General features: G+C 50.9%; 1 protein-coding gene across 3 annotated transcripts in view; it reads left to right on the forward strand.

Moving 5' to 3' along the window:
• Positions 1–247: 247 nt before the first annotated feature.
• p130CAS (Serine_rich_CAS and FAT-like_CAS_C domain-containing protein p130CAS) overlaps positions 248–12,631 on the forward strand; it is a 105,893-nt gene continuing 93,509 nt past the window's right edge. For 2 of the 3 annotated variants that reach the window (XM_075673524.1, XM_075673526.1), the window contains exon 1: positions 249–362. In XM_075673524.1, coding sequence (XP_075529639.1) covers positions 282–362 — 81 coding nt within the window. In that variant the 5' untranslated portion in view covers positions 249–281. Of the gene's footprint in view, positions 363–12,631 lie in introns of all 3 variants that reach the window. The other variant, XM_075673525.1, reaches the window with a different exon arrangement.

Consider the following 12,631-nt stretch of genomic DNA (forward strand, 5'->3'; position numbering starts at 1 on the left):
AACGAAATTCCTTGTCGCCCCAATCGATGACTCCGCGGCCCGTCGAAATTCCGCGGTGGCCGAGAGATGAAACGCCGCTCGCGACGCGAAGATCGTTCGCACGACAGCGCCTGTTTATCTCCGCTTCACCCCGCTCCGCGAAATATCCTCGCGGCGAGCGCTTGCAAGGTGCGCGCAAGCCTGGGAGCAAGGGCGCGCTTATCTCGGCCCTCGTTATTTATCCGTCGGCTCGCACCTGGTCCCGCGGGCGGAGCAGTGCACCGGGAGCGTCGCGGGCTGCCATGGCCTCGCCCGACGTGTTGCTGCAGTCGGCGCTGCTGGCGCACAGACTCAAGTGCCGCGCAGCCGCCACGAGGAGCCTGGTGAGCCACGTCTCTGTCTGCTTGCTGCTGTGCCGCCACGCGCTCGCACCGCCTCGGACCGCAGAGTCGGCGCTCGCGCTGGACGCTGTGTCGTGCGAGCAGCTCGGCCGGCAGTGGTTTGCAGCCTATATTGGCGGTCCCGTGGGTGCTGCCATGTTTGGTCACGTGGTAACGCGTCCATTGCTTGCCTCAACTGCCTCCGCATTTACAATGGGCTTGTATGACGCCGGTGCGGCTTAGCAAATCTCTGTTTCGGGAGATATTGTAGACGGTGACTGGGCGGACGGCACGAAGCTTCGGCCACAGCCTCAGAGAACGTGCAAGAGTGCTTTGGAAGCTGATTAAGCTATGTCCAAACGGCGCGAGCAGCGTATATGGTGCTTGTTTTAAAAGCGAGGCGAAATATGCATTCCAAGCTATCCAAACTTTCCGCTCATATATTGAATCAGGATTAATGTGTTTTTCTCGTCGTTCTTCATTGGGCAAATATATTGAAGCAGCGGCTTGTCACATTTTTGACTCAGTAAAATTTCCTTGGTGCGTTCACTATCTGATTATTTCTGCCTAATCGCTCGCTGATGTGCTCGGTTCCGATAGACTTGTTCTTGCTGCGCGCAAAGCTTGAAACGTAGCTGTTTTGTACATTGCAATATCTTGTAGCAAAGTTGTATTAGCGCTTGTAAATCGCTTACTCTTGTGGATCGTCACGATTCAGCTTCGACCGTTAGTGCGCTATCCGTGTAGTCCGTCATTTACTGTGCGTATATGGTGCGCATATATTCAAGTGTGCGCCCATTCATTTATTGACACGTTGGCGATAGAGTGGGCATAATATTCCATGCCAGTTGTGGTAGATGTGTGTAGATACTGTGTGCGAAACGTACTATGACAGGAAGCGGCGCTGCTCCCTCTGTCATTGCTTAACGAGCGGTACTCACTTTTACCGACGTTCCGGGGCTAAAGCACTTTCTTTGAAGGTTAGCGATGCAACACTGGCGGATAAGCAAATTTCTATACCCTCGAAGAAAGCCGTACATCTCGAAGTGCCGGTAACACGTATGGAAAGTTGCAGCAACGGTACGCGAACTTGGCTACGTAGATTCATTCCATCCTTTAGTACGCCAGTCACTATTTCTGCAGCCATCTACTGCACACGTCTTCAATCCACGACTCAATCCGCCATATTGGAGCACAGTGCGTTAGTGAAAACTCAGTTGCATTTCCGACAGCTGATCGCAGAGAAGCAAGGTGGAAGCGGTAATGGTTTCGTATTCGTGCGCTGTCGCTCAGGCGACGTGCGGCGCGCCGCCGAAAGCGCCATCTCGTTTCTCTAGGACAAACTGCTCCGCAAAAAAGGGTCAATAAAGTTTCCTAAAATTTCTTGAAGTAACTGTGGCGCTGCGATCGTTCGGCTATATATCGTGGGAATTATCAGCTTCGTACATGGATATTTGTCTGATCTTCGTGAGTGTGGTTTCAAACGTTCTTGCGGCTTTGTTTACTGCGCTTTGTCTGACTTTATCGACCTTAATTACTAAGCAACGCTTTAAACGTAGAAGACAATAATACTGCGCGCACATTCAGAATTGTTGCAGTTATAACGAAATATTTTGTTCTAAATGAGCGATTTGCAGAGTCACAAAGCCGTTATGCCATGGAGGGACGAAGTTTAGGCAAGGGAAATTTATTCACAGGAAGGCAGAAAGGTCGTTCTGAGCTCGCTCTGGCGTAGCTGGCGCCGACGCACGATACACTGACGAATGCCCGTGGTGCGGTGACACGCCAACGTTACCGCACATCACGTGGATGTGCCTAAACAGACCGACACATATAAATTCCGCACAACTAAAGAACTCATGACTTTAACAGGCAGTGAAAGGCGCGGCTTGCGGACGAGGCTCAGGACAGCCGAGTGAACTTGGAGCCCGTCTCTCGAGCGCAGATCGCCCTTTGTCCTCTGCGTCCAACATGCTTTGCACAGCGGCTATCGACGCCAACGACTGATGCCAAGATCGGGCTGTGTTGACGGCCGTTCTTCGAGCGAATTCCTCCAAATACGAGTCGGCTGGCGGCGGAGTTTCGTTTCTTCAATGCTGACGTGCCCGGCCCATGCTGCATATGGACCGCAATGGCTGAGGGTGCCATTTGCTTTTTGTTTGTTCGAGCACGCGCTAACGCTCCTTCTTTTTGTTGACCAGGCCGCCGATAAACGGGGGCGTTCGAGTGCCCGCCACTTTCCCCGCGATCGGGGTATATACGTGCCCAGCGCGAACCGCGTCTATAGCGCGGGGAAGGGTATAGTTCTCGGCGAGCCGTGCGCGTAAAGAATGTGTTGCCGTGGGTGTGTGCACTATAATATTCTCGGAACTGCATATCACGCGTAGTCGATGTGAGCCCGATAAGGAACTGCGCGCACCTGATCCGGCGATGTCGGCGTCTATGCTAGGGTGCGCGTGCCCGGCATGCCGCATTTGCGTGTCCACCTCCCACCCTCCCTGCCACACGTTCGCACTCCGTGCTGGACAGCTTTCGGCGCTGAGCTCAATGACGCGGCCACCATCTGGACACTTACGCTCGCCACCTATATATATATATATACCGCGCCGCTACAAAAAAAAAAAGGGGGGGCATATAGGGACCAGGAAACCACGAAGCCGGCGGTCAGACGTCGAGGAAGTGTGGGTGACATGCCTCGACATCACTGACTGGCTTCCACTTGGCGATCTCAACATGTGTCGTAAAGTAGCAATGATATTAAATAAAGCTAACTAGCCGCTAGTAAAAGGACGTTAAGGACGTTAACGAAAAGGACGTTATCTCGGCTGTGGTGCCTAAAATATTTTGCACATCCCTATATTCGAAGCGCACGCATGCTCCGATCGCGGATTCGCGCAGCGTAGAACACGACACGCTATCATTGCGAGGGATCGCCAGATGCATCTGCCGCATGCAGAAAGCGGATGTTCCTTTGCGAAACGCTCTTGACCTCTCTCTCTCTCTCTCTCTCCGGATGAAGTGGCTGCAATGTACGGACGTGTGACACGTCACACTCTGCGCCGGTTGACGTATATAAGCGCGCTCCTTAACATGAAGTTTCGCTTTGTGGACGTCCGAAAACCGTTTGGGTTCGGATATGGCTCTCGAAAAACCGGCACGTCACAGAAGACCGGAGCTGAAAGCCGGAACATTAGGCAATCAGTTCACGCCACCTTTTCGTTCCCATGCATCAGCGTAAATAAATGAATAAACAAATTTGATGCTTTACGTACGAAAACCACGATCTGATCATGAGACTCCGGTTTAATTTTGACCACCTGGGGTGCTTTAACGCGCATCTAAATCAGTGTTTTTGCATTTCACAGCCAACGACATGCAGCCGTCGCGACCGGGAATTGAACTGCCAATCTCGCGCTATACGCAGCGTAACACCATATTTAGCCGCTGAGATATACAATGGGGTGAACATTCAAAACTACTGCACTAGAAATCAGCAGTGCAGCGGCACTGTTCAAAAATGTCTTCCCGTTTTGGTGGCGATGTACAAACGAGGTGTACAATATGTTGTCTGCGCTTACGGAGGAGCGCTGCGGGATGTAAGTCGCAGACACAAAAAAATTCACGTTCGGGTGAACTTAAGAGACTGGGACGTTAACATGGTTCCCTTATTCTTTTTTTTTTCTATCCTTTGTGCGAAGAGTTACATGGAAAGTCATGGTGGTGCTGCACAAAAGCGTGCAGAGGCGCGATCGATGTTCTATATATAGTATATAGACGCATTTTGAGTTACTCATATACTGTATTTTTCGAAGCGCGATTAGCTAGCTGATTAAGTTTGATTGTGCAAGAATATGCATATTTGTCTTAGTGCACAAGTTTTATGTGAAAAATTGTATAGAGCGCGCTTAGAAACTAATTTTTTTGTGTTATATTTTACGTGGTTCTTTCTTTCCGGGATTTGAAGGAAGCACGCGAAGTATTAAAAAAAAAGACGCATTTTCGCCCGAAAGGCGAAGCATCGATTACGATAGCAAATTAGTGACAGCTAACTATACGAAGAAAGGATAGTAGTTTTATGGGCCATATAAACTTGGAAACATTCACTTTTTACTAACTAAATTAACAAGCATGGTATCAGCGCACACAGGCAAACATGAACACATCGTGCACACTCGATGACCGCGGACACTCGCTGTCGAAACGCTGGCGTGAGCAAGCGCGGCAGGAGCAGCGAGCAAAGTGACCTTCGTGCTGCCTATCGCTTCAACGCAAACCGAGCGGCGAGAATTCACAGCGCACGCAAAGCTACGAGCCGTCGGCCCACCCCCTACCTCCTCTTCCCCCGTTTCCCTGCGCGCGACGGAAGACGGCGCGCTTGCTCCCCGCTTTCCTTCCTAATTGAGCGCGCGAGATTGAGCCACGATCGCGGTTCCCCTTGCGCGCGGTCGCGAAAGACACATTTGCTGCCGGAGAACAATGCCGCCCCCTCCCCAACTCCCTCCCTCCCATGCCCCCACGGCTTTTCGCGCGCCAGATTGAGCCGCGATCGTCGGCTGCCCTCGCGCGCTTTCAGTCGTGGATACAGCATACGGCGCGCGGCGGCGGTGTTATCGCCCTTGGACTTTATATGGAACATACGGCGACACCGACGGCAAAAATTCAACTACACTGTCCATACAATTGCTATCGCAATAAAAAAAAAGTATCATCACATACGCTTTTGCAGGGGCTGTCTTGCCCGGTAGACTCGCGCACCTTGGTAATTGGTGGTCACTGACAATTGTATTCGCCTTGCACTTGAATCCAAAGAGCTATATGCTGCACTCGGGCATTTATTGCAGATGGACGTCCAACAAAAGCGTCGCATACGTTAAGTCTGGAAACATCACTTACAGCGCGTACAGTGCAATGCAATGCAATGCAATGGAATACCATCTAGCCCTTACCCAAACCCTGCTTCAGTAAGGACTGGAACAGGACATATACTTAAGGACAGCAAAGGTAAACTTGCGCCTATAGTTTCGATAAATGCGAGCCCGAAGCGCGCCGTGAAAAATACACAGCTATTCAAGTTAACAGTTTTTCGTACGTGTATATTTCCACTGCATGTGAAGAAACATACTAAACTGGAGCAACAATGACTATTTCTGCGCATTTTGAGGGCTTACTTCTTGAATATGTAGAGAGTCTAGCAAATAAGTTCTGCTTCGTGTACTGGTTGTTTTCATTCTCCATTTACATCTCCTCTAAAGTCATTTATCGAAATGGCTATTATTGAATCTTCTTTAATGATCACAGTGACGATTATTACCAAGCAAATTGTGATTACCTCCGCTGCTGTAAGGCTTGGTCAGTAAAAATAGTCGTTTTATCACGAATCCCTTTCTTCCTTCCGCTGCTGCCATGGCGACTCTCTACCTTTCTCCCTCCTTCTATCTCCTTCACTCCCATATCCACCCCCCTGCTGGCGCTGAGCAGTGCTTCCGCAAGGGTTGCAGAAGATAGTGCCAGCCTTTCCTCCTTTGCCCACAAGAACCACACTCTCTCTCTCTCTCTTATTATTATAATCTGTAACAGTCGTCGCAGACGCACGCCGTACGGTGGCATGCGTGTGAGAAAAAACATTCGACTCGACTACCGACACTTCTTGTAGATCTGAAACTAGTTCGTCGGAAATTGTAAGTGCTACTGCTCAACCACCCGCAAGCATTCACTCGCCACATTTGATTTCCCACTCTGCTGTCAAATTAGCGCCAATGGGCAGCTGTACAATATTCGTGCTTTTACGAACGTTAGCTTAACAATAATCGTTCTCTACATTCAAACAATAATAAATATTTTGTCAGCTTCTCTCATTTATAATCTATAACACAGCATATAGCTTGCACGGAGCTGTGTATTACCGATTTTAGTACGACCGCCAACGCGACTTCTTTGGTACTGAAAACTGTCTTCTTTTTTTTTTTTTACGGAACTTACAGTTCTTTAGAGCGCAGCTCTTAGGCGCCCGTTCCTGCGTTTCGCGTCGGCGTCTGCCCTCGGCGTAACCGAGAGAACGAGCGCATGCAGCGAAGGATGAAAGCGCACGCGGAGCGCAGCTAGAGATGACCGACGGTGATAGCGAAGAAAGTGCGTGGAGGAAAGCGGAGGAGGAGGGTATGGTGAAAGCGTGAGAATAAACGCGTAATGCCGCGCAAGACGGGCTCTGCGGCGATGGCCGCTACGAGATCGCGCCAGAGTGGCGCGCCGTCTCATCATCGATGGCATGCGGCGAGAGCGTCTACCCATATATGGAAAGAAAGCGCTGTATGAGCGGAGGTCTGTCTGCGGCGGCTGCCGTGAATCGCGCCCACGCCTTCCCCACGCGCTGCCTCTCGCGAGCTACCGATTAGCGAGGCAGTGGCGCCACAATGCGCTTTGTTTACAGTGTGCCGCACGAGACAGATTGTCCGCGCCAGCTAATATATCGCGAAATGAAAACACGTATAGAGTTGCGCTCAAATTTCGCATTACAGAGAGTATCGTAATCGTCGGTGAATTTTTCTTAAGTCGAAATAAAAACTTTAAAACAATGTATTTTACAATATTTTTAAATCAAAAGTTTACTTGCAGATCATCATCTTCATCAGCAACAACAACAACTTACTTTTACGTTCACTGGCAGGAGGAAGGTCTTTCTCAGCGATCTACAATTACACCTGGCTCGTGCTATAGCTTTTTCCAACTTGCGCCTGCAAATTTTCCATCGGCCTACCTAATCTTCTGCCGAGACTCGCCATGGTTGCTTAGTGGCTTTGGTGTTGCGCTGCTAAGCACGAGGTCGCGGGATCGAATGGCGTCCACGGCGGCCGCATTTCGATGGGGGCGAAATGCAGAAACACCCGCCCGCGTATACTTAGATTAAGCTGCAGGTTGAATAACCCCGAGTGGCCGAAATTAATCCGGAGTCCTCCACTGCACGCGGTGTGCCTCATAATCGTATTGTAAATGTGGCACGTAAGACACCAGAACTTACTTCTAATTAAACCCGAGGCGATAAGGCCACGTAAACGCTATCGTATAATTGCGGGTCATTTAAGAACTGCTTTTCGCACACGCTGCTCTGCGCCATGCGGCAAACGGGCTTTGCGCTAGCGGTACGGAAATTGGGGTCATTGTTTTCTCGTGATTCTTAGCGCCTGCATTAGGCGTGTAGGCAGCGCACACGCACTGTGGCAGCCGGCTATACTCTTGCAGTGGCGCCATGTAGCTCAAATTAATCATGTGCCCTGCAATTGGCGCCGGAACGACGGAAAAAAGGTTGAACAGAGAGAATGAAAACTCAGGATTGTGGCGGCTCACGGGCGGCACTCCCTTAGGAGCACCGCGGAACGTCCGCAGAGGCGCACCAGAAACCTGCCGGATATGGCGCCGAAGAAAGCGTCCGCTACGGCATTTATATTTATCGCACCGCAGTGCATGCTCTATACGACGTTGCCCGGTTGCCTCTCCTCTCCAGACTGAAGGATTTTCGAACATGCTGCCACGCTTGCATTGGTTGCATTGCATCCGGCCAATGCATATGCAGGGGAAAAAGAAAAAGAAAAAAGGAGGCTTGGGACGGGCAGCGATATGGCGTGCGTCGGCAAACCGATCGAGTGCACTTTGTTTTCGCGTGGGCTGCGACATCGCCGAGTTGCTGTACACGTGCTGCCGTGGCTCGCGAGCCCCTTTGTTCTACAGCCGGCATTCCAAGGTCGTTTCTTTGTTCTTGGCTCATTATGGTCGTATCGGCCGGAATAATAAAAAAAAAACAAAAAAAGAAGGTCACATTTATTTACGTGCATTCGAGATCCTCCCATATCTGAACGCGGCGGTTGAAGTGGAGCTCGCGACTTCGCGAGTGAAGTGCAACAGTTAGCATGCTTAAATCGGCTTTAGGTTGGACCTGCGCGGGATGCTGATGGCGCAGTGAAACTGATTCGCGAAGCAAGGCGCCTGATTGCACGCAGGCTCGCAATGGTGTCGCGGCCGCACTCCCACGCGGCTGCAGCGGGCTTGCGGCCCTCGTACAACTGCGTCGCAAAGGCAGAGACACGACGACGCAACTCCGCGGCGTCGGCGTCCTCCTTCTTTCCTGTGTACGAGTTATGCTAGATGAAAAGAATTACACGCTGGTGACAAAAACGGATACACACGTGTACGACGCGACGGCGCTCTATGTATACGGCATGGGTCCTCCCAAACTCATTTCGAGCGTCGGGCTGTGTGTACATTGCACAACTCCTCGCGCGGGCCACACTGCGATGTCTTTGGGGAACAGCGGTAACTAGCTATACAAAAGACAACACAGAGAAAATGATGGACCACGCAGCAGGTTGCATGTTTGAGACCGCTTGTTTACAGGCGGCGATGTACGAGGTGGCGATAATTTCTATTTATTTATTTATTTATTTATCTTTAGGTTTTGCTGATCAGCGTGCTGCCTTCGAACGTACTAAAGAATGCTTCTTGTCCTGCATATTTTCATCTTCTGTCTGGATGACTACGTACAACAGGGTTCTATTGCTTTGCATGAGTGATACGCATGCAGTTGAGCATAGAATGAGAAGAAAATGACGCTGTAATATAGAACACAGTCGCGCACAATTTGAAGATACAGAGTTTAATGTGCGCAGTTGGTTTAGGCGGGACACATGAATGCAAAAACAAAAACTCATTTGCCGCGGCAACAGATAGCGACGTAGCGGCGATGATGTACTTTGCGGCGTAAGGACGGAGCCCCGCAGCTTCGAGCTCTTGCCCGTTATTGCCACCAGTTTCAACATTCAAAAAAAAAAAAAAAGGAAGGAAGGAAGCAAAGAAAGAAAAAAAGAGAACGTATGGAATTATACCCTTCTCGTACGCAATTGAAAGAAATCATTATGCACGTCAGAGTTACGGACAAAGACAGAAAAAGCAAAGAAAGGCTGTGGTTTCGAGCGAAAGCTTAATTGTCCCGAGACCGCGCAGCACTCGCATGCGCGACCCATATTGGGAGGAGAAGTGGGCCGCAAAACGCGAAGACACGACGAACAGCGTCGTCGTGCTCGCGGTCTGATTGCCCGCTGGCTCAGTGCGCGCGATGGCTACGCAGCTGTCGGGAAAGCGTTGCAGCGAGACTGCGCGTTTATTCTCGGTAGATGCGTAGACCGTTCCCGTGTACGCCGTTACGTTTACTTTTCCTTCATTTTAAATTTTTGTTTGTTTGTTGTACTCGAATGTCGAGCTTCCATATAAAATAAGCGATGCTCCTCTATGCGCTTCATAGCGTGCTTGTTCGTCACGTCGTCCGCGAAACTCTGCTCTTCGTGAATTTTAATGAACAATTAAGCACGCGTATAGGCCGACGCACGAAAATCAATGTTTGCATGCAGACGTTTATTCTGCATTGCGTGCAAACATATGTAAAGGAAGGCGAGGGTTCAGCCCCTATTCTGAACAAGAAATTCCGGCATAAACCATGACGAGATGGCTGTCGATGTTAACGCGACTAACATTTAAGCAATGTGGGGACAAGCCTTGTTGCCACTTCCGAAACGCGCCACGTTATAGGCGCGTGTACTCTAGCCGGGCTCCTCGCTTACCTCAGCGTCATGTAGTGGCGCGCTCGTGAAGTCGTACGTGGCACGTGTCTTAATGTATATATTCAGACAAGATTGTCTGCATATATACGACTCGAGTTCAATTGCGCCAAGCACAGGATAAATTTGAAAGGATCTTTTTTTTTTTTTTTGTCAATGAAGCGTGGCACCCACCCACCCAGTCACTCATGTTGGCGTCGTAGAGGTTCACTGAAAAGCGGCGGCTGGCGTTCTTTCGCCACAATTGGCCCTTAATTGCGCCATTCAAAAACCAAGCATCATCGTTGAAGAGCTGCACATGTTGTTGTTGAAGAGGCTTGAATACCCTCCATGGGACGTATGCCCAGTAACCAATGTTGGAACGACAGGTGGTTTCAAAAGCGGTCCCCTCGGCACAGCAGCTCGGTTATCTACGCGTGGACTACCCTACCCGGTGACCCAAGTTCGAGTGAAAGAGGTTAGATACGGACCAACATGCAGAGGGGCATATACCACAAACTGGGCGAAATTCCCAAAAAAGTGTTAATCGCATTTTTTTTAAAAAGTAGGACAACTTCATCGAGCTGTGTCGCTCTCTAACATAATTTTTGGGCAACAGCGTCGGGATCGTTCAATAAAGGACTAGCTCCATATGCCAATACGGATGGCTAAAACATATGGGTCAGTATAAATCTCACCGAAATAAAATTTCCCCATCTCAGGAATTCTAACAGCGATATATCCACAATGTATATGGCAAGTTCCTCAGACGATCCTTTTCGCACATCGAAGCCTCGATGCAGGGGAGCGTTCTTGCTCCTCGCTCCAGGCAGGTACCTAAATACCGGCACTCAGCCGAGTGAGGACAACAGGCTAATGTTGTTGGAGAAACTGTTGCTGCGCGCGACTAGGTTGGGGCGACAATGATGTGATGCCAGCGTCGATGTAGCCTTGCGCCAGAGAAGCTGTGTCCATGGATGACGTTGCTTGTATACCCCAGCCATAGCGCCTTACGGCATGCGGCATGCTCACGTCTTCGGAGCTCTTGTGAGCTCCGAAGACGTAAGCATGCCGAAGCAGTGCGTGAATGCTAAATGGGGTCACGCTAGCCCTACTTTTTGCCACAGTGAAGTGCTATAGAGTAAGAAGTAGGACAGCAAAAGCATCGCCTGTATACGTTCCTCTGATCTCCCAGCCCCGCTTGACCCTTCTAGTACTATTGCAAAATACGATTGATATAGGATCCGCGAATGAGCCCTAACCGCCCCCCCCCCCCCCGCAACCCCGCGTGTTACGCTCTCTTCTCCGTAGTCTCTCCTTGGGGAGGAGGCAGTGTCCGTGGCGTAGCAACGGGGGGGTCCGGGTGCAAGGGGCCAGTGGGGGGGGGGGGGGGTGACATATATGTCTGAAGACACCCGGAAATTGTCGATATCCTCGCCTTCGTCGATTACACCTAAGGGGGGGGGGTGACAGAAGACCTATGGGTCCCGGGAACGAGACGAGCTAGCTATGACACTGGGCAGTGTCCAAAGACTTCGGACAGGGGTGGTGGCCCTTACACAATTTTCTCTCGGCCTGCGGTTTAGCGCATTGATTCCTTAGAGCTTTCCCAAATATTCTGTCCCTGCATCCGCAGCGGAGGCTTACCATCGGTTGTGGCTGTGTCCAGGAATAAGGACTGCTCGAGAGAGAGAGTACTTGACCTGCTATAGGGCTACGCGCACAGCGCTAGCCTGATAACTATGCGCGCTGTCCCAAGTATACGTCCTGACACGTGCATGGAAAACCGCTTCAACAATCCGTTTATCCTTTTTATTTTACGAAGCAAGCGTTCCCTCTTTAATTTTACCGTATATTGTGCCGCGCGGAAAACAGTGCGATTCAAAAAAAAAAAAAAAAAAGGGAAAGACAGAACAAAAAAAAAAAAAAACAAGGGGTATTAACGATCGCTCAGGAAATGTGGGAGAACAAAGGAGAACGACTTTTTACTCCCGCATCAACGACCGGGGGTCTCTTCCGGAGTGCCAGGGAGTGCGCTGTGCCACAGAGAGGCTCTGTGCTGAATAGGGTGATTCTGTCGGGACTCGCGATGACGTGCACGCGTCGTCCCGTACAGATGGGAACCCGTGCAGGGACACCGCCCTCGCCCTCCTGCTCTCCCTCTCTCTGCCGGGAGCCCTCATCCGCGTGTGCACGCTGCTCGTGTTTCGGGGGATCGGCCGGATAAGCGCGCTGGATGGAGACGCGCGGCCCAGACGGACGCGCCGGAGGAGGAGCCGCTGAACTCCCGAGACGCGGTAGCAGCGCGACAGGATTCGCCCCTATCGCGGGAGACGCGGCCGCACCGAGGGGCGCGTTTTTGCGGCGGCACACGAGGGCCGCCTTGTTTTGGCGCCATCGCGAAGACGATCGCACGGACGCGACGTCGCGCGCGGCGGCAGCCGAGCAGAAGAGGTGGGCCCGTGAAGCGTGTCGACCCTGTTTGCTTCATTTATTTTTTTTTCCCCTTCTTTTATTCCGCCCGTGTGCTTCGCGTTGGGCACGCAGGTTTTTATCGGCCCATGTAGTAGTATTAGCGTGCAATCTCGGCTATAGCGATAAAACACGCGCCCATTTGCTGCGCGCCACAAACAAACAAAGAGGGTAACAACAAAAACGCGACTGTGCGTGTTCCGTGTGTCTGCCGACGGG

The sequence above is a fragment of the Dermacentor variabilis genome, chromosome 1, assembly GCF_050947875.1.
Source record: "Dermacentor variabilis isolate Ectoservices chromosome 1, ASM5094787v1, whole genome shotgun sequence".
Classification (NCBI taxonomy): Eukaryota; Metazoa; Arthropoda; class Arachnida; order Ixodida; family Ixodidae; genus Dermacentor; species Dermacentor variabilis.